Raw genomic sequence first — 26829 nt, forward strand, 5'->3', positions numbered from 1 at the left:
TTTTAGGTATTTTTTTAACTTATATACTCCAAGAAATATAAAAAACATAAAATGATATTCAAAATAAATAAATAAAATAGTAAAATTATTTTTTTATATTAAGTTAAAAAAAATTATTAGCTAATTAATAAAATGTTTTAGATTTTTTTATCCTTTAAGTTCAACATTATTTAAAAATAACAGTTTAAAAAAAAAATGATGTGTAAGAGATTTTTAATTCCGGAAGTTCAAAGTATTTGTGAAAAAATTTATACCTGGTGGGAACCCTTTTGGCTTAATAGTGCCCCAAACGGCGAAGGAGCAGAAAAGGATGAGGGCGCACGCAACCACTTGGAGCAGCATCCTTTCTGTCCGGCGGTCGGTCCGTAAGTGTGCCGGAGAAAAGATGCATAGATGCACTTGTTGAACACCTAGCAACACTTGTAGCACCAATGGGAGTCACTGACTCTCCAGATTTACATATCACGTATCTCTCCATCTGACCTTCATCCCTCTGCGCCTTTGTTCTGAACAAGCCGGAGACCAAACTCTTTCAGATAAATCACAAGGAAGTTGACACCTTTTCTATTACGTCGAAACATTTTCCTACGTTTCGTGACGTGAGAGTCTCGGGCACGTTTTTTTCTAATGAAAGGAGAAAACACTGACCTTCCGAATATCCTCATGGTTCCGTTAATTCTTTTGAGAATTATTTATCATAAATTTTTCTATAGAAATGCGGCAAATTTTTTTAATCAAATTAAGGACGCAATACTTGTCCTGTTTTCATAAGAAAAATTTAGCTTGTTAGTGAAATTCACTTTACTTGATTGCATGAGGATGTAAGTGAAATGACTAGAATTTTTCAATTAAATTCTTTTAAAATTATGGATTAGTTTTGGGCAGTTTTTGCAATTTTTCCGCAATTGTTTTAATCTGTGTAATAAGTGTTGTTATTATTTACATCAAAATAATTTAACGGTGCTGAAAATAGTATTTTTGCTCACAATTAGAAGTTTCCTTTACTCATATTTTGAACTTGTTGAGAAATTGAGATAGAGGAATTTTTGAAGCCCATAATTACGTACTTTTCTTTCTCTTTCATGGGCCACCCGCATTGAAGTAATGTTTAGCGGCACAGTTTCTGCGACTGAGTAAGGCGTACTTAAAAGCAAAAATTTTCTAATTAAATAATGACTCTAGTGGACGGTGCACTTGTTTTGGAGTGTGCAGGACAAATTTATTGATGTCTGCTTATAATCCTGGACTGAATTAATTTGATGTAATTTTGTTAATTTTATTCTTTACTCCTCAAACGGTAATTTTGAACACTAATCTTTCTTTTCTTTTTGAAATAATAAAATTGTTATGATAAAAATAAATTGCTGGAAAAACATCACACCAAAAACAAATTATGCTAATGCTTTTTAAAAAGAAATCTTCTGGCACGGCGAGTTTTGGGTTGATAAATTAGGCCTAATTTTCATATTTATTTATTTACTTATTAATGTTGTTTTCTGGTTTTAATTAATGCAGTAGATGTGAGTGCACAATGAATAAAATAACAATTCAGATCGTCCAATAATTCCTTACTGTTCTGTAGGGTCTATTATATATTATGAGCTGCATGGAGGCTGGACTACTTATTTCTTTTTCCCCTTTGAAATATTCAATGGTGACGAGCTAAAGGCATGCCAAATTGAGATTCAAAGAGAAGAGATCAGACGTAGAGTTTTATTTAAACTGCGTGAAACGAAATTGAGTGCGGAACGCGCGATTCGATTTGAGCTTTGAGACAAAGGAGTGAACGCCGAGATGCAAAATGCTTTCCGGTCCAGCAGGCCGAGAGGGGCGCGGGCGAGCGGCGAGTGGTGGGCCGAGGAGGGCGTCCGGGACGGTGCGCGGCGGTCGCGGTGCGGAGCGCACTTCTTCGCGGGACTTGAGCACGGGCGGGCCTGCATCTTTCGGGCGGGATGAGGCGTTTGTGGCTCGCAGCCTCGCTGTGCGTGCTGCTGGCCGTGGTGTTCGGCCCGCAGGTGACCTTGGCCAAAAAGGCGGCCGCCGAGGCCAAACCGGCGGCGGCGGCCACGCAGACCAAAGCGGCCGAAGCCTCCAAGATCGAAGAGGTCACCGCCAAGCAGCTCGAGAAGATTCTGCTCGACAAGGACTACGTCGCCGTCTTTTGGTGTGAGTAGGCAACCTGCCGAGCAGCGCCCCCGACCGTCCCTGCCGCCGTCCGCACTCTCGCCGCCGCGCTCATTCGCTCGCCGGCGGCCTGCCGATATTTTTAGTGAGCTTGCCGCCAGCTAAAATCTATTCTGAGGCTCGCCAGCCTAAAAAGGCGCCTCAAAAAACAATCGCCGAAGCAACCACCCAATTTCATTTGCCCCGCAAATTTCCGCCCCGTTTTTCCACCTCGGAACCGCGCAATTCCGGTTGCTCGATTCGCAGCCGGCCGAACGGACCTGCCCGTTTTATATATTTTATTCGATGATCTTCTCTCGCGGGGCATAAATCGCGGGCCGAGGGTGTGAGCGCGCGTGAAAGTCCCGCCGCGGCTATTTCGGGCGCATCTGGCGATGTGGAACGCGCCCGCGTTATTACTACACCCACCTCGTTCCTAACTCATTGACCTGTTATTATTATGTATTATTAAAATAATAAACGGATTGTGAAGGCGCCGCGCGCGGTTACACGCGAGAGAAAGGGTTGCACGCGTTTTTGACAGTGCAGGATCTGCCGAGATTTGTTTTTGATGGTGTGATTCAGAGATTATTTGCGGCGGGCAACCATCACCAGAATTAAAGGGACAAGAATGAGATTTCCTCCTTGTTGCACGTCACAAGGAGGCGCAGTAAAATGTTGTATTTATATTTTGCGGTTTCGACTTCTTTGATGGCCGCCGAGTGAAAGAGCCAGATCGTAAAAATCAAAGTTATCAGCAAAGGTTAAAGCTATAATTTTCAATTTTGGCAGCAAACTTTAAATCGTTTTTGAACGTCAAGTGTGATTAATTGTGGAAAACAAAACTAACGTGGATCGTGTTTGTAAATTGGGCACAAAAATAAAATAAATTTAGTAGTTTTAAACAATTTAAAAATGAATGAAATTATTGTGCCTTATTTCGTCATTTCCAAAACATTTAGTGATAAAAAAAATCATTTTTACAATGAATCAGAAACATCTTAAACAATCAACAGATGGATATAAACTTCATAAATAGGATTAGGATTAGACAAAACAGCTTGTCTTTCATCTTATGACAAGAGGTTGGAGAAAACTAGTGACATGAGACATAAGTTTTACTCAAAGTGTTTTAATAGAATTTCAAATTTTTATAAATTTCTACAAAATATTATATATATTTTAAATTAAAAAAGGATACAGATAACAAAAAATTTAATAAAAAAAGACCACACTGAATAATTCAAAATAAGAGGCAAAACTAAAAAAGAAAAGATAATAAAGGTGGCAAAGGCCTTGAGAAGAATGCCAAAAATACCTCAAAACAAGATAAACCTGTCACTCAAGCTTGCCCAAAAGAATGCCATCGCTTTGATTGGTTTGAAATAGAAGTAATAGAAGAATCGAGAAACTTGGAAATTACCGAAATTTTACTAAAGCTGTAGATTTCAGAATATAATAAAATATGAGTATGATCTTCATTAATTAATTTTTCTATCGTTTGGTTGATTTGTGTAATATAAATAAATTTGGATTAATAAAAGTAATCAAACCAAGAAGATAAACAGAAAATTTTGAAATTAAATGTTTATTTAATTATATAATCATCTTAAACTACACATTTAGATGTGCCTCGAAAGTTCTAAATTGTGACGACAGCAATAAAATGCCTTTTAAATTTAGCCGTGAATTTAATTAAATTGAGAAGAAGAAAATCACGAAAAAAAATTTGGACTTCTAGATGCGCCTTATTATTATGAAAACTCCTGGAGTGTTAATTTTAATTGATAATGAGAACAGCATAAATTTTTGGAAATCCCAAAATTATCAAATCATCATTTCTGTAAAAAAAAAAAATATATAATTCAAACTAATTGAATAATTTATATTTGTTGGTTTCTGTGATTGCAGATGCAAGAAGTTGCCACACGTGTGACAAAGTGCTTGCAGAGCTAGAGAAAATCGACGATGACACCGACAACTTTGGCGTGGACTTTGTCAAGATCAACGACAAACGACTCGCCAAGCAGTACGGAATCAAGACCTTCCCTGCTCTCACCTACTTCCGAGAGAAGGAGCCCATTCTGTATGAAGGTGAGTTGGGGGGAAAAAACAACAAATTTGCACCATTGAGCAACAACGGGGTTGGTTTATTTGTTTGCGAATTTCGCGAGAGCTGCGGGGAATTCGTGAGAGAGTTTGCACGACTCTAAAATTAGGAGCCCCTGCTTGAGGGTTCATGACATGTTTAACGCGCCAAGGAACTTTCTTTCGACAACAAAGCGGCCACTATTTCACGCACCGGCTGCAGATCAGCTTTTCAATTTTATTATACGAATGAGATGGAAATAATATTTTGACTGGCTGCCAATTCGGCCTCTTTTCGCCGAATTGACGTTCCTATTCGCGTTTTATGACGCTTGAAAAAGTTATGAGTTGTTTTCTTTGGACGGGGTTGTTAAAAAAGGAGGGTGCGACGGGCTTGAAATGTGATATAAGTGAAATTTTGAAGGGATTTGTAAATAAACAGCGTTTTGAGCGTTTTATCTTGGTGGCTTAAATAGACATATAAATTAAATTAAAATTTCATGATCAAACACATCAAAAAATCACAACAAAAAATATTATATTTAATGCTGTTTATTAATGCAATTGTTACAATACATTGTTATATCTTTTAAATTTTTTATTATAAATAAAAAATATTTAGATTGCCTTATAAAAAATTATAATTTAAAATAAAATAAATTATTTAAATCATGAGTATTTAGAGATAATATTAAGGTGATTCTTCTACGGGGTTTTGGCCAAAACTAGAAATGCTGCAATGGATTTCAAATGATTCAGATTATAAAAGTTGAACTATTGAGTGTTAATGTTTCAAGTATAGAAATGATTTATTTTCGCCCCATCGCTTCTTTACAAGGGGCCAAAGTAATGTCCGAAGATCAAAAACGGGTAAAAATCCACGTTTTTCTACCTTCTTTTGCTCGTAACTTTCCATTTTGCAAAGTGAACAATATTTTTCTAGATAGCTTTCGATTCGCAAGATGTTAAAGTATCCAAAAAAAGCTAAAAAATTATAACTCTTCTGTCATTTTATCACCCGCAGAGAAATAGCATTTATAAATGGCCCGTTAAAATTAAAAAAATTTGATTTCTCAGGGGGTGATAAAATGACAGAAGAGTTATAATTTTTTTGCTTTTTTTGGATACTGTATCTTCTTGCGAATCGAAAGCTATCTAGAAAAATATAGTTCACTTTGCAAACTGGAAAGTTAAGAGCATAAGAAGGTAGAAAAACGTGGATTTTTACCCGTTTTCGACCTTCGGACATAACTTTGTCCCCTTGTAAAGAAGCGATGGGGCGAAAATAAATCATTTCTATACTTGAAACATTAACACACAATAGTTCAACTTTTATAATCTGAATCATTTGAAATCCATTGCAGCATTTCTAGTTTTGGCCAAAACCCCGTAGAAGAATCACCTTAATTAATTTACATGTAAAAATCAAATTATTTAATAAAAATGAAAACCTTTTTCCAAAAAAATGATTTAAAGTTAATTACAACGTTTTTGATATTATTCAGGCGATTTGATGGATGAAGACTCCGTGCTGGACTTCTTGACCAGCCTTGAGGCCATGGACCTGCCTGACCGCATCGAGGAAGTCAACTCCAAGATTCTGGACAAAATAGTCGAGGATAATAACTATGTAGCCGTCCTATTCTGTGAGTTTGCCTGCTCAAGCCACACTTTCGATTCATATAAATATAATTTAGCCGTAGTTGCACGTCCATAGTTGAATTCTCTCGAGTTACATCTGATAATAATTTTTTAAAACGATCAAACTTTTTGGAGTATATAAAGTACTAACCCAGCTCATACATTTATTTTTGTTCTCGTCAAATATCACAACGTGTTTTTGTCTCGATGCTATTTTTAGCAAGTTGTCCCACTTTTTAACCGTTTTTTATTTTAGTTGTGTTTTCAGAAGAAAAAAAACACATTATATATCACATAAATATTGTGTCGTCTCGATTTTTACATATTTCCATACCATCGGCACAAAACGAGTAATACATTTCACGGCATGCAACCTGCTTGAACATTTTAATGATTTTCATTTTAAATTTTATTTCAAAAAAATTCACCTGCGCAAATATGGCGACGTCAAGTTTTCAGCTAAAGAAAAAAATTGATGAAATTTGAATCTGACGCACACTACTCTTCTCGACCAAAAACACACACAGCAGAAATCAGTGTATCCTCTCAACATAAGACTCTCAATGTCTTGCAAGATTAATAAGCAAATTACAGCTAAGCGGCGGAACAAACATATTAATTAAGAGTTTCAGTGTAGGGCCTACTCTCTCTCTCATATACTCTCTGCTCTCTTTTTCTATCTTGAAACCCAATGTATCCTTTGTTGTGACCCTCTTGTGTGATGTGTTGCCGTGCTGTCTGTAGGTCTCAGTGAAGAAACTTGCCCACCCGGGGACAAGAACATGTTGAGTAAGTACTTTAGATGAAATTCGCTGCAGTATTATTTTTTTTCTTCACATTCTTGCATTCATTATATTTGCTCTTTCTCTCACGTCAGTATTTTGCTCTCATTTTTATAATAATTTCTTCTCTGAACCTGTCTCCAAAGATTGTACAAATCTCCACAACTGTGCAACTTCACCAAAGTTTGAAAAAATTTATTACTTTTCACTGGATAAACAAAATTGCACTCCTCTCATCAACTAACTTTAAACTAGCTTTGAGAAATGTTACGTATAAAAATGAATTGTGACCTCTCTCTTTTTTTCGGACAAAATCGATCTTTGCATTTCTCTGTTTGATTTGTCGATCAAAGTTCTGTTTCAACCTTGTCTTCTAACATCTCTCAAAAGCTAATTTCGTCACCCTGCTCGAGGCTCGTCTGCTAGAGGGCGCGGACTATTCTATATTCTCTCGAGACAAAAGCAAAAGTCGTTTCGCAAACAATTGTGAAATTGTCTAGCTCGGACTTACACAAATTTTACTTTTCCGAACGGTCTGAGTCGTCTAGAGACGCGTCTGCTACTCTAACCGAGATTAACCCACGCTCGTGATGTATATAAAAAAAATTGTATTAAAAAATCTTTCTTAAACACACACGTAGAAAGTATAGAACACACTAAAGAAAGGGCCTCGGGAACGACGACATAATTCAAAAGGGCCTCTTTCTCCTTCTCTTCAAACACTCTGCAGTCACATTTTACAAACTTTCTTTCTGGCTGTTCCTTTTGCTTCAAAAGCAAGCTTGTTCCAAAACGCTGAAAATAAATTTCGCTCTCGCGTACTCTCCGCTGCTTCTCTTATAGTTAGTTGCGATAATTAATCGCTTAATTTTCATGTCCCGCCGCTCTGGTAAATCACTTCTGCTCGACTGCTTCTCTCGGATCTTGGCCGCAAGTTAAAATTTTGCTCTAAATCTTGCTATGGTTAATTAAGTGATGAAAATCTGAGCGCGATCTCTCCTATCTAAAGAGGTGCCAGAGCGGGACGAATGTGAAAAGTAGCTAGACTAGAGTTGACACTCAGAAATTGCTCTATGAAAAAGCAACACTGTGTCGGTGTGCAACATTTTATTTGCGGTTTAATTGTGTGTCCCAATTTTTGTGCTTCTCCTTTTTTAAATAAATAAAAGAAAGTGCCCTCGACCAAGCTCTGATATAAAGAAGAAAAGCTGATTGACTTTTTGCCGGTGTATAATTAATGGTTGGTCGATGTCACACGCACGCAGCGATGCTCCTCTCCTCTATTGTGTTGGTGCTGGGCACTGTGTGTCCTATAGATAGATAGACAGCTCCACCTCTGGCTGGCAGCCTATTTTTATCCTACGCGCCACGAGCACAAACATTCTCAATGGATCATTTTATCTATATAATAGCCGAGGAATTCGCAACGACCTGCCCTCCAAAATTAATTCATAAAAACCAGAATGGAATCAGGGAAAAAAATGAAATAAAAATTATTAACGAAAACCAAACATAGCTTTTTAAATCAAAATTGAGGTTCTAATATCATCCATTTGAGTAAATTGCAACCTTTTTTTACCTCAAATAAATCATTTTTAGCTTTATTTATATAAATTTTCAACCAGAAAAATAGCTTCCTAAAAAAAAAAAAATTCCTAAAAACGGCTTAAAACATAAAATTTTGATGTTCATACAAATAATTACCACAGGCTATTTTTACCATTAATGTTAAATACAATTACTTTTTAATTATATAATATTCAATATGAAATAAATTCATTCCTATTTATATTTTTTTTAATTATTGGCTGGCGGTGTTTGTTGTTATGGAAAAAATTAGTTGTGTATCCAATCTTTCTTATTTCCAACTCCGGAAGTGCGGTCGCGTGTTTGGACTCCCTCGTCAGATTAATGGGCCAAATGGCACGGTGCTGGCCCACTATACACTCAAAAGCTGTTCTGGTCCAGACCAGCTCCTCGGAATATTATTTGGCAATTATTCGAAAGAATGGCGAAAATAAAATCTTGTATCGGGGCCAAGTTCAGGACTCGGGTGTCCGGTCTGGCTGATGCGCGCGGTCCAGCACCAAACACACACACATGCGGGAGGCATCTGCTGTTACTCACCCTGCGCTTGGCCGCGCGCCAGCATTATTTTCTTTGCCCTCCCCCCACCCCCATCCGCTTATGCGCATTAATTCGATTGACAACCCACGGATTAACAAATGAAATGACGATTTGCGTTAAAAACGACACCGAGTGAGTGGCACAGCGGAGAGCCAACTTTCTCGCAGTTTAATGGGCCGTGAGCGGCGCACTTGGAACGCCGCCGGGTTTAAATAGCCACCCCAGAGTTGTTGCACTCGCTGCTTATCGGGTTGCGTCCAGCAGCACTTAAAGTGTTGACGAAACTAGGTCAATAATCTGTGTTAAAATATTAAATTAAATTTAATGTAAAATTTTTAAGGAACACGCAAATCGGCAATTCTTCTTTAATTTTTAATAAATAAATAAATTTCTTCCTTTGATAATAAATATCCCGAAAAATTAAAACTATACTTTGTTCTCTTTTGTAAAATATAAATACTGTGCCTTCCTCTTTATTCACAGCTGGTCGTGCGTGTCACGCGTTGCAGACAAATTGAGATTTTAACTAAACGAATGCACTTGCAGATAAGCCAGAGTGCAGAAAATCTTATAAAGCACTGCAGGAACTGGAGAACATCGACGACGAGGCCGACTCGCTGGGAATCGGCTTCGTCAAGATCGCAGACGAGGAATTGGCCGAGGAGTACAATCTGGGCACCCTGCCTGCTTTGGTCTACTACAGACACGGAATCCCCATCATTTATGAGCGTGAGTGAATCCGTCCAACTTGTGGTGCAAGCGCTAGCACACTGCCTTCGTTATTATTATTTCATCTCCACGGCTTTGTTGTTATGCAACCCCCATTATGATGTTAATCTCTCGCACGTCTTTTAATTAGCAGCCTAATGCTCGCGTTTGAGATTAAAACGATCGGTCGCTTTCCGCAGACGAACTGACCAGGGAGGAGGACGTCCTGGAGTGGCTGGTGCAGAACAAGTCCACCGGAGACGAGGACGACGTAATTGAAGACGTCACCATCCGCTCCCTCGAGACTCTCATCGATTCCGTGGACAATCTCGTCGTGCTCTTTTGTAATTAATTAAAAAAAAAAAATTTTTTAGATTTTTAAATTGCAAAATAAATTTTTAGACGACAACGACGATGATGAATCCGAGACTGTGTTGAACGAACTCGAGAAAATTGATGACGAGTGCGACAGGTACGGAATCAAGTTTGTCAAAATCGACGACGACAATGCAGCCAAGGAGTTCGGAATCGATGACATTCCTGCCCTGGTGTACTTCGAGAATGAGGTTCCCAACCTCTACGACGGTAAAACATGAAATATATTTTTATATTTATTAATTATTTAAATTATATTTAGGCGATCTTGAGGATGAAAACGAGATTCTTGAGTGGCTGGTTGGTCAGCTGAAGCAGGACGAAATTGAAGACGTGACTGACGAGATGCTGGACAGACTGATTAAAGAGGGCAAGACCATGCTGGTCCTCTTCTGTGAGTTGCAGATTTTTTTTTTTTTTAGAGATATGCAAATTTTGATTGACGACAATTTTGCAGACGACAACAATGACAAAAAGAGCCAGACAGTGTTGGGCGAGTTGGAGAAAATCGACGACGAGTGCGACTCGCACGGCGTTGTTTTCGTCAAGATCGAAAACGAGGACGAGGCGGCCGAGTACGGCATTGAAAAAATCCCCGCCCTCGTCTATTTCGAGAAAATGATTCCAACATTGTATGAAGGTATGTGCGTATTCGCTTTCTTTTTCGCACTCACTACCACCGACGACGAGTGAGTGACTGACAAAGAAAGGAAATGAGACTAAGTGACTAATGACCGCTCCCAGTGCGTTATTTTGAGCTAGACAGAATTAAATTATTTTATTTAATAAATAAAAAATTAATTAATCCTGAGTTTATTGAAAGTCATCATCAGAGTGCAATTTTTCAAAAAAAAAAAATATATTTAATTTAACAATTTAAAAAGAAATATGGTTAAAATTATAAAATATTTAAAAATAAGAGATTTATAATTAAAACTTAAAAATTAATTTGTTTTTGAAGATAAAAGAGGAATTAAGTGTTTGGGTTTTTTTTCACTGTTAAATTGTTTTTATTGAAAATCAAGCTAAAGAGCCGTTTTGTAACAATTTCTACAACGAAAAAAGCCCGATATCTTTAAATTTTATTTAATATTTGCATTTAAATTTTCAATTTAAAAAATTATAAAAATTAATTAATATTCTTTATAAAGGAAATTTGGAGGACGAAGAAAAGGTGCTGAAATGGGTGGTGAAGCAGTTGGAAAGTGACGAAATTGAAGACGTCAATGACGAAATGTTGGACATGCTCATATCCAAAATGCCCAACCTGGCCGTCCTGTTCTACGACAAGGACCAGAAGAAAAGCCAGAAAGTGCTTGCCGAGCTGGAGAACATTGACGACGACTGTGACAAAAATGGAATCGCCTTTGTGAAGATTGACGATGACAAAGAGGCCAAGGAGTACGGCATTGACGCGCTCCCTGCCCTGCTCTACTTTGAAAAGAAAATTCCTCACATTTATGACGGTAATTTCACGCTAGTTAATTTCTGTGCTGAATTAAAAATGATTTTTTTAAATAAAGGTGATCTACTCCAGGAAAATGAGCTGCTCGAGTGGCTGGTGCACCAGAAAAAGCACAGCGAAATTCCAGAGATCACTAACGAAATGATGGACAAGCTGATCGACACTATCGACTTCTTGGCCGTACTTTTCTGTAGGTGCTTAAAGCATTTTGTGGGATTCCCGGACAATTTAAAAATATTGAAATTTCGTTACAGACGACAGAGACGACAAGCAGGACTTGCGAGTGTTGAATGAATTGGAGAACATCGACGATGACCTGGACAAGGAAGGCATCGTCCTGGTCAGATTGGACGACGACAAGGAGGCGAAAAAGTACGGCATCGATCACTTGCCGGCGCTCGTTTACTTCGAGGAAGAAATCCCTGCTATTTACGAAGGTACAAATAATGAACTGAAGTTAGGCAGGCCCGCTCCACATTACTGTTGGGCGGGTTTGCTTTGCGCAGGGGTTAAAGATTTTCAATAATATTATGCTTAGAAAAATGTTTGTTTTTAACTAAAAAAAAATGGCTAATTATATTAAAATAAGTTATCTCTTTTACTATCTGATATATGTTACTAGAAAATTAAAAATTGAATTCGGAACAAATTTCAGGAATCAAATTTTTTTTTATTTTTCGCAAAGTAATTAATAATTTCTTCAAATTGTTGTTATTTTGTAAAGATTTTTGAAAAGTTCATGAATCAAATAAATAAAACTAAATGGTTAAAAACAAAAATTATAATTTGAGAAGTAAATAATTAAAATTTTGTTTTTACAAAAACATATATAAAGTGGCATAAATAATTACAAGTAAGAAAATTCCAATTTATTCCTTGTTTAAAAAAGCCTTCCTCACAAAGTATTAAATAATTATTTTAATTTTCTGCAGGCGATCTGCTGAATGAGGACGAAGTTTTGAAGTGGCTCGTTGAACAGAAGACCACGTCGTCGATCGAAGAGGTCACCGACGAGATCTTAAAGAGGCTCATTGAGCACCACGAGTACGTCGTCGTCTATTTCAGTGAGTGCACATGACGAAACGTAAAATTTATGCTCTATGAATGTAATTTTATTTTCAACAGGCGGCGAGTGTGACGAGGAAAACGACGACTGCGACGAGTTTATCGAGGCGTTGGAAAGCATCGACGACGAGCTGGACGAAACGGGCATTATTTTCGTCACTACCGAGGACATTGGACTGGCCAAGAAAAATGGCATCAAAACATTCCCTTCATTGGTATTCTTCAGAAATAAGGACCCTCTTCTTTACACTGGTAATTTCAACAGAACAAAATATGAATTTTTATTGTTGAAAATTTCTCCCATTTTTTTACAAATCATTTTAAATTTGGGTGGGATTGATATTTTGATAAAAGTTTATTCAATTTTGATACAAATTTTACTTACACAATATTTTTTTTTATCAGGTGATCTCGAAGATGAAGACGAAATTCTCACCTGGGTGACCGACGAAGAGACCCTGGAAATCCCTGGCCGTATCGAGGAAGTGAACGTCCGCATGCTGGACAACATTTTGCACGATAATGACAACGTCGTTGTATTTTTCTGTGAGTTTCAAACTTCAATTTAAGTTTCTCCCTGTGACGAATTTCCCGTGTGCAGACACAGAGGGCGACAAGAAGGACCAGAAAATCATTCAGGAGTTGGAGAACATTGATGACGAGTGTGAGGAAAAGGACATTGACTTTGTCAAGACCTCCGACGAAGGCATCCTCAAGGAATACTCCTTGGACAAATTGCCAACCCTGGCCTTCTACCGCAGCAAATTCAGGACCATTTACGAAGGCAACACGATTTTCTGCTTTAAAACTTGGATTTTTTTAACCTCTAACTGCAGGTGACCTTATGAACGAGGAGGCCATCCTTGAGTGGGTCCTTGGTCTGCACGGTTCAGCCCACGCCATCATTGAAAGCGTCGACCGCAAGACCCTGCAGACGCTCATCCACGAGGTCGACCACCTCGCTGTCTTTTTCTGTGAGTTTTTTTAAGAAAATTAAAATACTACAAAAAATTTAAAAATGAAATTCTGGCTCAACCTTTTTGGCAAAAATCAAAATAAGTCAGTGCAATTCTGCAATTTTAATTTAAAAACTTCCCAATATTATTTTCATAAATTTCTCCCTGTTAATAAGTATCAGTTGTCAATTTTTCAACCAAGTTTCAACTTTTAATGAAATCCACTTCAAGTGTTAATTTTCAATATAAAATAAAAAGGTTTTTTTTTTTATTCAGACGGACCTGACTGCAAAATGTGCAACCGAATTTTGGAGGAGCTCGAGACCATTGACGATGACACGGACAAACACAACATCCAGTTTGTCAAGTCGACCGACGCCAAATTGGCCTCCGAGTACGGAATCTTTGACTTCCCGGCACTCGTTTTCTTCGACACCGGCGTTCCAATCCAGTATGGAGGTAAGAGCCGTTTCCGTAAAAATAATCTTATCTCTTCGTCTTTCTCTCTTTTTCGTTAATTAATTTCAGCTCTATCAAGGAAAACAATTTCAGGCACCTCTTGTACAAAGAATTCCCTTTTAATTTCGTGCCCATTTTACAAATTAAATTTTCAGGCGATCTCAAACACGAAGCTCGCGTCCTGGATTGGCTCGTGAGAAAGAAAAGTAAGGGTGTTACTCGTCCCACAGGTACCTGCTCACCAACACTCGCAGCATCCAAATGAACCGAAATTGCCCATTTTTATTTGTCTCACTGATTAATGAAATCGCTTGTTGCAAAATAATCAAGCAAGTCAATGGCGAGAGCGACTTTCCTTGTGACGAAGGAAAAGCAGCTCTGGCCACTAAAAAAAAACCGATGTTGTTCTGTCGATGTGGCGTCAATCACACCCAATGGATGCTGTGGCTGTCTCTATGTGTTAACCTGACCACCTCCTTCGTATTTCTATTATTCTCAACTGCATTTCCTGGCCATTTTGCAATTAAGAGGGATAAAATTTAATTCGATTTTTATAGCTATTAAAAACAATAAAGCTTTAAAATTTTGGAATTAACGTAAAATTTACGCTTGGTAAAATAGTTTATTAGCTTTTTTGAGCTTTTGCGAATTAAAAATTAGTAGGTTAGTACGATTTATTATTATCTTGGCAATTTCGGGAACTTAATTTCCTGGCCCTCTTTTGGCTCGTATCCAAAACTGGCAGGAACTGCGAAGGCTTTGTCAAAACACGTCTAATGCTAATTTTGTATTCATTAGTTGATGATGACGAAGATGACGACGACGATGATGATGATGATGATAATAATGACGATGATGACGAGGTACTAAATTGCTCTTTCAGTTTTTCAGATTTGCAAGCAATCTTTTTTGAAAATGGGAAAATAATCCAATTTTAGGATGATGAAGATGACGATGACGAGGACGACGATGGTGTCGCCGACGACGACGATGATGATGAGGTATTGACACCTTAAAGCATCATCTGAACCCAAAACACGTCAATTTGTCAAACCCTAACCATTTTTTCGCATATTTTACCGAATTGTTGAATATTTAAGTTTCTGAAATTATTAGGATGATGATAACAATGATGATGATGATGAAGATGATGATGATGGGGATGGAGATGATGACGACGACGACGACGACGATGATGACGACGATGATATTGTTTTAGGTACCGCAGGGAATGCTGCCTGATGTTGAAAATTAATTAATTTACCGTCTCTGTTGATTTTCATCACCGATTTTTCGCATGATCATTTTTTATGTTTTTTCCTCAAGACTGTTTAAATGTCTGTGTAAAAAAAGTAAAAGCTGTTTTAGTTTATTAATGGCGCGTGCCAAACACAATTTGGTTGATTAAAATTTATTTTTAATAAAAATAAATTAATTAATTAATTAAGTTGTTTTGGCAGACAATTAATTTTGTGTGTTAATCGATGTGCTCGTAATCATCATTTCAGCTTAAAAACACAAACATCTAAGCAGTCGCCATGATTTTTTTTTATACCTTGTTTAACTTCTCATTTTTTCTCTAAATTAATGATTTTTTGAGTACTTAATTTTGAGTTTAAAAACCTATTATCCCAGCGTTTCACAGCCAGCGGAGCACATGGAGTTTAATTTTATCTGCGTCCGCTAAGAGTGCAACGCTTAAATGATTTAATCTCAGTTTTTAAGTAATTGCAATTTGGACTAGTGAGTAATATTAGATCAAATTTCACTTAATTTAAAACAGCGTTCGGTGCATGACGATAATTCTATTTCAAAGGTTTCATTTTGTAAGGAATAATTTTAAGCGAATTAAGGATTTGTGCGATGCACCCCTTTGTCCGTCCTCACCCTCGATTTGAGATTTTTGCCAGTGATGAATTTTCTTTCATGTCTCTCTCTGTCTTTTGATTCCAGTGTCCCAATAGTCTCTCTCTCTATCTCATTAAGTGCAAAACAAGGAAAAAAAGAGTTTATGTTGAGCAGGATATACTCTCGCTCGCTCCGATAGATAAGGCAGCATTTTGTCTCGCACAGACACACGAGAAACAAACACGATCAAAACAATTAAACACATTCTCATCATTCCTAAAAAAAAAAAAAAATAAAACAATCATGCATTTCGCATGCACATTCCGTCGTAAAATGTAAATCTGTCATACAAGTCGCTAATGTGATTAAAACTGCACAAAAAGCGCCACTTTGCGTAGTGAGAATTAGTTCATAGGACTGCTAGTTCGAACATGTTCAACTCTTTTTAGCTTTTTTTATAATTAAATCTGCCTTTTAGACTCTAGAGTAGCAAGAGATGTGCATGATGGATTAGTTTGCATGCGCGTTTACATTTTGAGAGGCCGTTAGTTTTTAGTTTGTTATAAACACAAGAGTTTTTATATAGGCAAGATTTTCCTACACTTTTTGGTTTTCTTGGAACAGAGCTTGTCTGTGAATCACACAATCACTAACATCAATAGACCTCATCAAATGACTCCCTTCACATTGCTCAGAGTGGCAATTTAATTTTACTCGAAAATTTGTTGTTGAAAAGGCAAAAAGTGTACGAAAATTGGCAAAAGTAGTTAAAAAAAAGAGAATATTCAAAGAATGGCCACTCTGATTTTGAGGATGAGGTCTATTGTGTTCATTCATCATGAGAAATCTAATCGATTGTGTGATTTGCAGGGAAAAGCTGTTTCTACATGGGGTTGAATGATGACAAAACATCGAATCCGTTTTCGCCCAAGGAGCTGCAGCCTTTTAAGTGTTGCCCCTATAAAGACACTGGCAAAAAGAAGGGAAAGAAAGGTTCCGAAAAGTCCGGCAAAGGTGGCAAGGAAAAGAAGCCTAAGCATTATGTAGCCACTTGGTGGTAAAGCGTGTCGCCATTGGCTGATTAATTAATTTAATTCTCATTCACTTTTCATCTAATTGTGATAAGTAATCAGCAGAATAATTAATAATAATTTTGTTTACTTTCTCTCGGCACTTTCTCTTTTTAATCTATGCTGCATCTCTCTCACTCACGCAAACAACAACAACAAAAATCAGCAAATCTGTTTTCGGAGCATTTACTCTTGAGCTGTACGAACTAATTCCTGTCCATCTCATGTCCTGTAGTAGAAGCTATGTAATTAAAAACAGACAAAAATTGTAGATCGTAGCGAGTTTTGACGCAGCACATTGCTTTTTTCGGTCGCTCTTTCGCAATAATAGGTCTTCATTCCGACTGAAATTTCACATATGAAGGCTGTGATGACAATTTTCTAGTTACAAAAAACGAACGGTTGGCCAAAGCTCGCTATTAAAAATGAGGAATTTGGAAAAATTTGTAATTTTGGTAGAACCAAAACTGACAATAATAATTTTTGTACTCGGAAAACTTACTTTTTACCATGGTTGGTCTATATATTATAGCTTTTCTGCTCTGAAATTTTGTTTCTAGCAATTTGTGTTTTGCAAACTGATATCAAGAGCATGAATGTTGTTTTTTGATCTGCAGCATGTGTAATATATACATTTATTAATTCACCACGCTACTATATATCATACAGATTGATATAATATATATTTTGAGATCGGGTACACATCGGAGCTTGTGCAGCTTCGCAATTAATTAAGACAAACAGAACTGCGCCTCAGTTGACCTGAGTGCCAAAAAAATGAGTCAAAACATCCAGTCAAACGCCACTCGCTGCTCACTTATTGAAAATAAACCTTTGAGCGCCTCCTCGCGCAAGAAGTAAAACCGAGCCAAAAACTCTTTTCTTCCCTTGCTGATCCATGGCCCTTAATTTTTTTTTTATGCCTCTCAAAATGGAGAGAAAATCAAAAGAATTTTATCAAATCCTGCATTTGCATGGTGTCTCATTTTCCAAATCTCACGAGCATCTTGGCCGCCGGCACTACGTTTATTGCAATAGTGTCGCGGCTCATTTTGATCATTAAATTAACTCTTTTGACACCGAAATTTAAAAAAAACCTCATCAACAACTCGCTCCTGGCACAAACAAGTGAGTTTCAAATCCCTCAATGAGTATCTCTGCCCAGCACCCGACTTCCTTTTTTTTTTGAAAAATTTCAATCCTATGAAAACATAAATCATAACTTTCCAAGCACTACAAAAGGCACTTTGCAGGAAACCTTATGGAGAAGGGAGGCGTCTTGAGCTGGATTAAGAGCCAGAAAAACGACCAGAGCATTGAGGAGATTGACCGGGATCAACTGCTCAAGTTCATTTCTTCAAAGGACTTCTTGGCCGTCATGTTTTGTAAGTTGCTCTTGCTATAAATTTGAAAGCCACGTAGGCAACCCGCTTGGTTTTCTTGTCTTGCAAGTTGCTTTTTTTCACAATAAAAAAAACGCGCATTTTTAACTTACTTTAAACTCGGAATGAATCACAAAATTTCATTGGCTGATTTAAATAAAATTAATGGTAGCATATAAAAACAATCACAAATTTGGCAAAACTAAAATGACGTTCCACTTAAAATATTTAAATATATATATTTTAAAGATATCAAATAAGAGAGGACTTTTAAATTACAGTTTTCAGACATTTCCCCTCCTAAGTACATAACAATTAATTCAGTGTACATCAAACATCAATCATACTGCGCACATTGTGTATATGAATTGAATTCCATTAGATTCTTGAAACCTTTCAGTTGTGATTGAAAAATTATATAATCTTAATTAAAAATAAAAAAGCAATTTTTTTTATTCTCTATTGTTCAAAGTTCAAAGAATATTCTGTTCCAAATCATTATTAATTATAAAGAAAGAAATTAATAAATAAATTTATATTTTAATGCTTAAATTAAGTATTGAAATAAAATATTTATAAAATTTTGTAATATAATTTTATTTTATTAATTTATAATAAGAAATTTTTTAAACTAAGAGAATTATTTATTATTTATGATTCTGAAAAAATCTATATTCGAATACATTTTTTTCCACCGAAGCCAAGCAATCTTGTGTTTCATGGCACCTGACGAAATAATTTGATATAATTTAAAATTATATAATGATTGTTGCATGAATTATTAATTTTAAATAAAATAATAAAATTAGCATACTTAAGAATTAAATACATTATCTAGAAGGATTTATGCACTCTTTAGTATCTAGGATTGTTTATTTCATGTTCAAATAGAAAAACAGCAGATTCTGGATGGATTAAATGAATCTTTGATGGTTTTATTTGATTTTCTTTTTCTTCCATCAAAAAATGAGATTCTCAAAACTTCTCATAGAACTACCGTTTTTAAAATTCAAACAACATGAAATTGATTTGTTTTAAATTTAATTTCAAGACAATGATGAGGACTACGAGGCTCACAGAGTTTTGAGGCATTTGGAGCTCATCGACGACGAGGCTGCCGAGTACGGAATCAAATTCACCAAGTGCAGTGATCTCTTAATGGCCAAAAAGTTCGGTTTCCGCGAACCACCAGGCATAGTTTACTTCCGCAAAGGAAAGCCAATCAAATACGATGGTAAATGGAAAAGTTTTAAAAATAATTTATTAATTATTCCCAAAAATAAAAAAAAGGTGACATTGATGACGAGGAGGAAGTTCTGGACTGGCTGACAGACCCGGAAAATATGGAGCTGAACGACCACATTGAAAAAGTCAACCGGAAAATGTTCACCAAAATTCAGCAGAGCTCCGAGTACGTCGCCGTCTTTTTCTGTAAGTCGCGTCTCGTTTTTCTTTTGGTCTTTACCAAATTTGTATGCAGACAGCAAGGATTGTCAGCAGTGTCCGCGAGTGTTGGCCGAGTTGGAGCACATCGACGACGAGGCCGACGGTGCCGGAATCAATTTCGTCAAGATCGACGACCGACAAATGGCCAAAGACTACGGAGTTTTCGCCCTTCCGGCCGTGCTCTTCTTCAAATTGGGCGTCAAAGAGCCTGTGATCTACGCAGGTCTTTGTCAAAATATATATAATTTTTTTCGAAAATAATTGATTTTCGTCAGGTGACTTGTACGACGAGGATAAAATCCTGCAGTGGCTGATGACCCAGAAAGACCCGACGGGCGAGGTGATCGAGCACTACATGGGCGACGAATTGCGCCACCTGATTAACACGGCCGAGTCCATGGCAGTCTACTTTTGTGAGTATTTCAAACTAGAATCCGTCAGCAAAGGATCAGAGTATATATAAAAAAAAGTATAAAAAAAACGTTGGTCTGACTCTGCTTAAAATTAATTCAGCAAATTGACGCAGCCTCATTCATCGAACTAAAAAAAAAATAAAGTATATCGCAAACGAATTGGCCGTAATAATATATATAATCAAATCCAAAATTACGCTGCTTTCAGTGTCACTTAATTATTTGAGCTGCTTTTAAAAAGCATTTGACTAAAAATCTGTGTTTATAAATATTAAGCGACGTCGTATAATAAAACTGTGGTATAATCTCACTAATAGGGAATGAAACGTTTTGTGAAATTTGCAAGCGTAAAAAACACTTGCATAAAAGCAAGAAGGAGGCCGAAGGTGCCGCCCCCGACGACCCCAATGATCCTGCAAGCCCGACGGCCGCAGAAGAAACCCCTCAGGATAAAGCGCCCCACAAACGACACCGCGGTACATACCAAAATCAATTGCATTGAGGCTGAATTTAGATGACAGATGATTTTTCTTTCTCATTCCCCTGATTTTTCTAGTAGCAGTAGTTGATGGCCATATTTTAGACGTATATATATACTTTTGGTCTGTAAATATATATATTAGAAACCCAGATCGTGTGACAAAATTGTATATTATCCTCCGTGGTGAAACAGAAAAAAAATACACACATCTAAAAAAAATATCTATAAAAAAAACTTATATCTCGGATTCAAATTTCATCCTATGTCCGTTTAACAACGGAACTTAATTAAGTGTTTTTTATTCGTGTTTTATCTCTATGTCGCCATATAATCTCCATGTTGCCATATTTTCACTCTCTTTCTATCATCTATCTGTTGTTTCTAGTGTAGTTTTGTGTGACAACCACTAATACAGTTCGTTGTTTAATACTCAATGTGTGCCGCCTCTCACCTAGTCATTTTGAATGAGATCTCTCTTATTTTATGTTCATATCTGTTGATCCTCCTCCTTTGGCTCGTTTTATTAAGGGTTCCGTTCACTTTGCAGACAACGACCAGTGCGAACAGTGCGCCAGTATTCTCGAAGAGTTGGAGAACATCGACGACGACTGCGAAAAGTATGGAATAACTTTTGTCAAAACCGAAGTGAGCGAGCCAATTCAATACAATAGAACCGAAATTGATTTTTTTTTTCAAATGCAGGATTACAAGGTGGCGCAGAGTTACGGGATTTCCGACTTCCCGTCCTTGGTGTACTTTGAGAAAAGCACGCCGAGCGTCTACGAGGGCGACCTGAACGAGGAGGAGGAAGTTCTGCAATGGCTCATCACTCAAAAGGTCGAGGACCGAATCGAGTTGGTCACCAGAATCATGCTGGAAACCATGGTCGAGGAAGTGGAATACATGGCCGTTTATTTCTGTAAAACTTTCAAAATACTTAAAAATCCAATATTTTATTTAAAAATAAATCTAGACAAACACAACTGCCGTCCGTGCGAGGAAATTTTGGAAAATCTGGAGAACATAGACGACGAGTGCGACGCCTACGGCATTCAAATGGTCAAAATCCATGACAGTGTTTTGGCAAAACGGTACTCGATCAAAACGTACCCAGCGCTGGTCTACTTCCGAAATGGAAATCCACTCATCTTTGACGGTTGGTTTTAAAATAAAATTGTAAAATTTTAATATAAAATTTGCATTCAAGGCGACATGATGGTCGAGGAGGACGTGTTTCAGTGGCTCATTGAGGACGAAAATCGCGAGCTGGCCGACGAAATTGAGGGGGTCAATTTGAAAATGCTCAACAGACTTTTGGACGATTCGCCCTTCCTTGCCGTTTTCTACTGTAAGAGATGATTTTATTCGGAAATTCAATCTGGCCATTAAATTATACATCATATAAATTGGACAAATATATAAAAGTTAAAAAAAATAGTAAAATATGAAAAATAACGCGCACATTTTTCAAAACAAGTCATACAAATTTCTGATTAAAGTTTTATGAATTCTGGGAATCGAAACAAAAATTAAAATTTATTCGTATTCTTTTTAAGAAAAAAATAATCTCTTTTTATATTCTGTGATCAGATCTGGAAGATAGCGAGGAATGCGACGATTGTGACGAGATTCTGGCTGAACTGGAGGAGATTGACGGCGACGCTGATGACTATGGCGTGGACTTTGTCAAAATCTCCGACCCCGAAGCGTTTACGGAGCACAACGTTGTGGCCGTGCCAAGTTTGATTTACTACAGAAAGAAAACTCCGCTCGTTTATGACGGTTTTTAAAATTTAACTGACAAAGTTTTGTTTACAAATATTTTTTTGGTCACTAATTTAGGCGACTTCCACGACACTGACAGAATTCTCGGCTGGCTCACCTCTCAGGACATTTTCGAGCTGAAGAACGAAATCGAGGAGGTCAGCCGCAAAATGCTTGACAAGCTGCTCGAGGAAAATGATTTTGTCGCCGTCTACTTCTGTAAGAATTCAATTTTTTTTTTTTTTTTAATTTAAAATTTCTAATTTTAAATTCAGACGAGGAGGACAGTCCGATTTGCGAGAAGGTCCTGGCCGAGCTCGAAACTGTGGACCAGGAAATTGACAACCTGGACATCACTTTTGTCAAGATCGCAGACGTAAAGTACGCCCGCAAATGGGGAGTCACAACCTTGCCATCTCTGGTCTACTTCAGAAAGCGCTTCCCCAGCATCTACAGAGGTAAATTTTATCTCAAATTCCCTTAATTAAAAATAAAACATTATTTTTTTGGCCTCTCACCATTTTTTTTGAAGCAAAAAAGTCTGAGAAGTTTTCAATTTCCACACAAGTTTAGTTTCACAGGCAAAATTTTCACTGAGCTTCACTTTTTTTAATGTAATTTTATTTATTTCATTATTTATAATTGTAGTTTAATAAGAATTTGATTAAAACTATTATTTGAAGGTGTCTTAACTGATGAGGCCGACGTTTTGGACTGGCTGAAGAAAAATCGCTTCCGCAGCCCAGAGCTGAGTCTGTTCATGTACGCCACGATCGCCATCGCCCTGGCCTTTGTTCTGTACACGACTTTCCTGATGACCGTGTTCAACAAACCCCCTCCGCCGCCGACCCCGCCTCACCCCAAGCAGTCTTAATTAATCAGGCCGCGCGAGTTTTTTTAGTCAAAAGGCCACCGGTTGGCTTCGGAAAGAGAAAGCACTGAGATGCGTTATTTTATTTTATTTGCCCCTAAACAAAAAAAAACAAGGAAATATTTTGGACAAATTCTGAGATACGGTTTTGATGGTTGACGACGAGCTGCGAGTTTTTCTTGAAACTAAATTCCATGTTAGTTTTTTAGAAGAACTTTGTTTTGACAGTTGTTCGTAGATGTGTCAAATTGTCGGTAGAACTTGATAGTTGAATTTGTTGCTAAGATTTGTAGAGAGTGCCGGATCTTGATTCCAATGAAAATATCTGAATTTTTTCTTTCCCTGTGGCTGAGTGCGAGCGAGAAATGCGTGGGTGCGTGCATGGAACACTTTAATTACGTTCAAATAGTTATGTAAATACGCGACGAGACGTTCGAGGACTGACAAAAAGTGCACATTAATAATTGCAGTCTCCGTAATAAAAAAAAGAATTATTTTAAAACCTACTTTTGTAAGCAGCGTCTGCGGCGCGCGATTCTCGGCTGTCGATTTTTGAACACTTAAAACGGCCTCAAGATGGTGAGATGAAAATGTGACAAACCATTTTATTTAAAAATAAATGACGTACTTTGTACAAAAAAAAATATATTTATATCTCCAATATCATTTCCTACTTTTAACCTTGCAAAATAATGGGAAAAAGAGAAGCCTCAAATTTCAAATAGCTGTCATTTCCTCAAAAGCTCCTGCCGGATAGTAATTAACGCCTGCAACGGAGGGAAACGTGTGGTTAATTTATTGGGGTCGCGCGCCAATATTTCGCGGCGCCTCTGAAGTTTCATCCCCTGCAGCGGTCCGACTCTCTGGACCAAAAAGAAAGAACAGCAAATCGTGCTCGAAAAATTCAATATGAAGGTAATTAGTGGAAAAGGTGCGATTAATCAGGAGATGATTAAAATACGCCCCTTTTCTAGCAAAAGGGTGAACTATTAGCTAATGAGCTTCCCTCCCTTCAGTTAAAAAAGTAATTAATTTTTAGATCAGTTCCAAGCATGCGGATGAATTTGCAGGCGCCAAGAATATGGCTTAGTCATAAATTATTGAGCTTATAAGTATAAAATTGTAAGTTTTACTACTATTGTTGCCCTCATTGCCCTTAAAAAATTTTTCCTCTCTTTGATAATAAAAAAAATCACAGGTCGACAAAAGCATATTACAGACTAAATTTATTTTATAATAATTTCAGAAGTGGAACTATCCAATAATTAAAATATAAATTAATTTTAATATTTTCAGCTAAAACCTGTAAAATAAATTATCTAATTCTTTAAAAATTCATTGGCTTAAATGTAAAATTTATAAAGAACTTAAACAAAATGTAAATAAGATATTAAAAAAAAAAATTTTAAAATTTTAAAATAAAAAAGAAATAGTTAATAATAAAGGCTTTAAGTCTTTAAAAATTTATAGATGTTTGTTAATTTTATTTATAAAAAAATTCCATCATATCGTTTCATTCAAATCAAATGATTCACAGATATCTATTGAGATTATTTAAATTTTGTTTAAAATTGTGACATTTTCGCGAGTTTATAAATGCATTTTAAATATATGAAAAAGCCTGTAGATTTTATTTTATAAAAATACCGAAGGTATTCAAGAATTTTTGCTGTGGATTAATTTTGTCTAATCAACAAGGTCTGCAGTGCTGCCCGGTCAAAATACAAAAACAGATCGATCAGTCAAACTAATGAATCCGCTAATTTAATTTCACGCCTTGCCTTGGAATTAAAAAAATTAGCCACCGTTTGAGCCACCGTAAGAATATTATCAGTGCCAGCAGGGGCGCCATCAAAACGCCGTCCCACCTCAAAAAGCGTGCCATTAAATAAACCCAATTAAATTATTGCCGCTGACCTTTTTGCGGCCCGAGTGTACAAGACAGATAGAGATCGGCCGCGAGCCAACAATATAAAGGCGCTAATTTTCCCCCGCAAGAGTGGACCTTTGTGCAGTGTGGCACCCCCGCCGATTCTCTGAAATTATAGCAATAAAAAATAATCTAAAACCGAGGTGCAGAAGCTTTTCTGTGTTGCGGCCGCCGATATTGCCTCGTAAATAAGAAGGGCGCTAAGTAAGTCTCTAATTAAATTGTAGAAGTAGCCGCAGAATTTCGAAACTTGAGAATTTATTGCGATAAGATAAACACAGAGTGTGTAAAGATTTTGACAAATTCGTGAAATATTGAGAAGAATCGGGCAAAGGAAAGCAATAAATTTAAAAGCAGTTCTCGATTGAGTTGTAATTTTTGCTAATTCCATTAAATTAAAATTTAGATTGAGGAAGTGTTGATTTCAAAAGTGATTATTACCCAAGTGGAATCAGGTTTCCAACTCTAATATTTATATTTTATATACACAAACTGTGCTTAACGGCGCGTGCGTAATCTGTTGGGAAAAAAATAAGGCAACTCATTTTTCATTTAATTCGCTTTTGATATAATCCGCAAACAAAAGAGCGGAGACAAATTTATGCATAAATTAAAAGGCGATGGCGTCATGTCCCGTCTGAAATATCAAACATACAAAAAAACGCTGCTAATCCAAAGCGAGATATTTATATATTTTTATATTATATCATTTAAGTTGATGTTAGAAAAATAACAGATCAGCTTGCAGTCTGAAAAGTTAGAGTGAAACTCAATCCTTGTAGCCCGGCTAGGCTCTCTTTTTTAATACCTGTGCATCGAGCGGTGGCGGCGGCGGCACGCGGACTTAACAAAATAAAACCGCGCTCTCCTGTATAATCCCTTTCCGCCTTTTATCTATAACCTCTTTTTCTCGCGCGCACAAATTGTTTTTATTACGAGCAACGCCGCGACCGCAAATGAGCATTTTTCATTGAATTCGAACGATTTTTTCTTCAATAAAACTGGTTAAAAAAGGGGTTTTCAATTATTATATATTTTTGATGTAATCACGCAGGAGCTGCTGCTTCATTCAATTGTGTCGCTTCTTCAGAAACAAGTCACGTCACCCACAAAAATTGCCCGCCGGATTTGATTGAATGCCTGTTCTTTTTATATATATATGAAGCTTTCGTGCACCTTTGGCTCTTGGGCCGATTTATTTATAAGGCAATTAAAACTTTATATCAATTGAAAGCCACGCGAATTTTAAAGAGGGTCGTAAAATAAGTCCATAAAAGCGAACGATGTGAAAACCAGAAGCTATCATCGAGTTTTTTTATGTTTGAATTTTTTCTTAATTAATGATGATGTGATGAGGCGCAAATGGCTGATCGCATGTCGCTTTTGCGCTTTGATCAAAACATCAAAGGAAGTTTCAGATTTTTGACATGATATTCATAAAAAAATAAATCCATTTTGACGATTGTGGAGGGACGGTAGAAGATTCCTTAAAACCTTAAAAAAGTAGGATTAACTTTCTCTTTATCTAGTGCCATACATATATTTAATTTTGATTGATGAATTTAAAAATTTTAAAATTAATTCATATGAATTTTAAGTACGTCGTCTTCGACACAGATTTAATTTTTGTTTTCTGTAGCGGAGCCTTTTAGCAACAGTATAGATATTATTTCAAAAACTATGTATATAATAAACAATATTATCATAGTTATTGACTAAAACAAATATTTACTTTAAAATGTTTGTCTTAAATTAATAAAGTAAAATAAATATTGAAATAAACTATTATAAAAAT

At 36.7% G+C, this 26829-nt stretch overlaps 2 protein-coding genes across 9 annotated transcripts in view; one reads left to right on the plus strand and one right to left on the minus strand.

Annotated features, from left to right (window-relative positions):
- Positions 1-2223, minus strand: part of LOC132194582 (methyl farnesoate epoxidase-like) — a 4746-nt gene extending 2523 nt beyond the window's left edge. The window contains exon 1 of the mRNA XM_059615950.1: positions 255-2223. Coding sequence (XP_059471933.1) covers positions 255-342 — 88 coding nt within the window. The 5' untranslated portion in view covers positions 343-2223. The remainder of the gene's footprint in view (positions 1-254) is intronic.
- LOC132194579 (uncharacterized) lies at positions 1890-23595 on the plus strand. 8 transcript variants are annotated; one of them, XM_059615941.1, is made up of 36 exons: positions 1890-2166; positions 4075-4257; positions 5757-5897; positions 6637-6681; positions 9348-9530; positions 9710-9853; positions 9912-10094; positions 10147-10278; positions 10342-10524; positions 11036-11350; positions 11408-11539; positions 11604-11786; positions 12282-12413; positions 12475-12666; positions 12820-12960; positions 13016-13198; positions 13251-13388; positions 13647-13829; positions 13985-14059; positions 14628-14692; positions 14768-14830; positions 14946-15048; positions 18001-18132; positions 19181-19363; positions 19420-19560; positions 19610-19798; positions 19851-19988; positions 20306-20464; positions 21017-21114; positions 21172-21388; positions 21443-21625; positions 21677-21817; positions 22060-22251; positions 22312-22452; positions 22509-22691; positions 22917-23595. In XM_059615941.1, the coding sequence occupies exons 1-36, from the start codon at positions 1953-1955 to the stop codon at positions 23105-23107; spliced, it is 5601 nt and encodes a 1866-aa protein (XP_059471924.1). In that variant the 5' UTR covers positions 1890-1952; the 3' UTR covers positions 23108-23595. The 8 variants fall into 8 exon arrangements, with proteins under 8 accessions (XP_059471924.1, XP_059471925.1, XP_059471927.1 ...); XM_059615942.1 differs by having other exon boundaries at positions 13985-14035; XM_059615944.1 differs by lacking the exon at positions 20306-20464.
- The last annotated feature ends 3234 nt before the right edge of the window (positions 23596-26829 follow it).

The sequence above is a fragment of the Neocloeon triangulifer genome, unplaced genomic scaffold, assembly GCF_031216515.1.
Source record: "Neocloeon triangulifer isolate White Clay Creek 2 clone unplaced genomic scaffold, ASM3121651v1 ptg000008l, whole genome shotgun sequence".
Classification (NCBI taxonomy): domain Eukaryota; kingdom Metazoa; phylum Arthropoda; class Insecta; order Ephemeroptera; family Baetidae; genus Neocloeon; species Neocloeon triangulifer.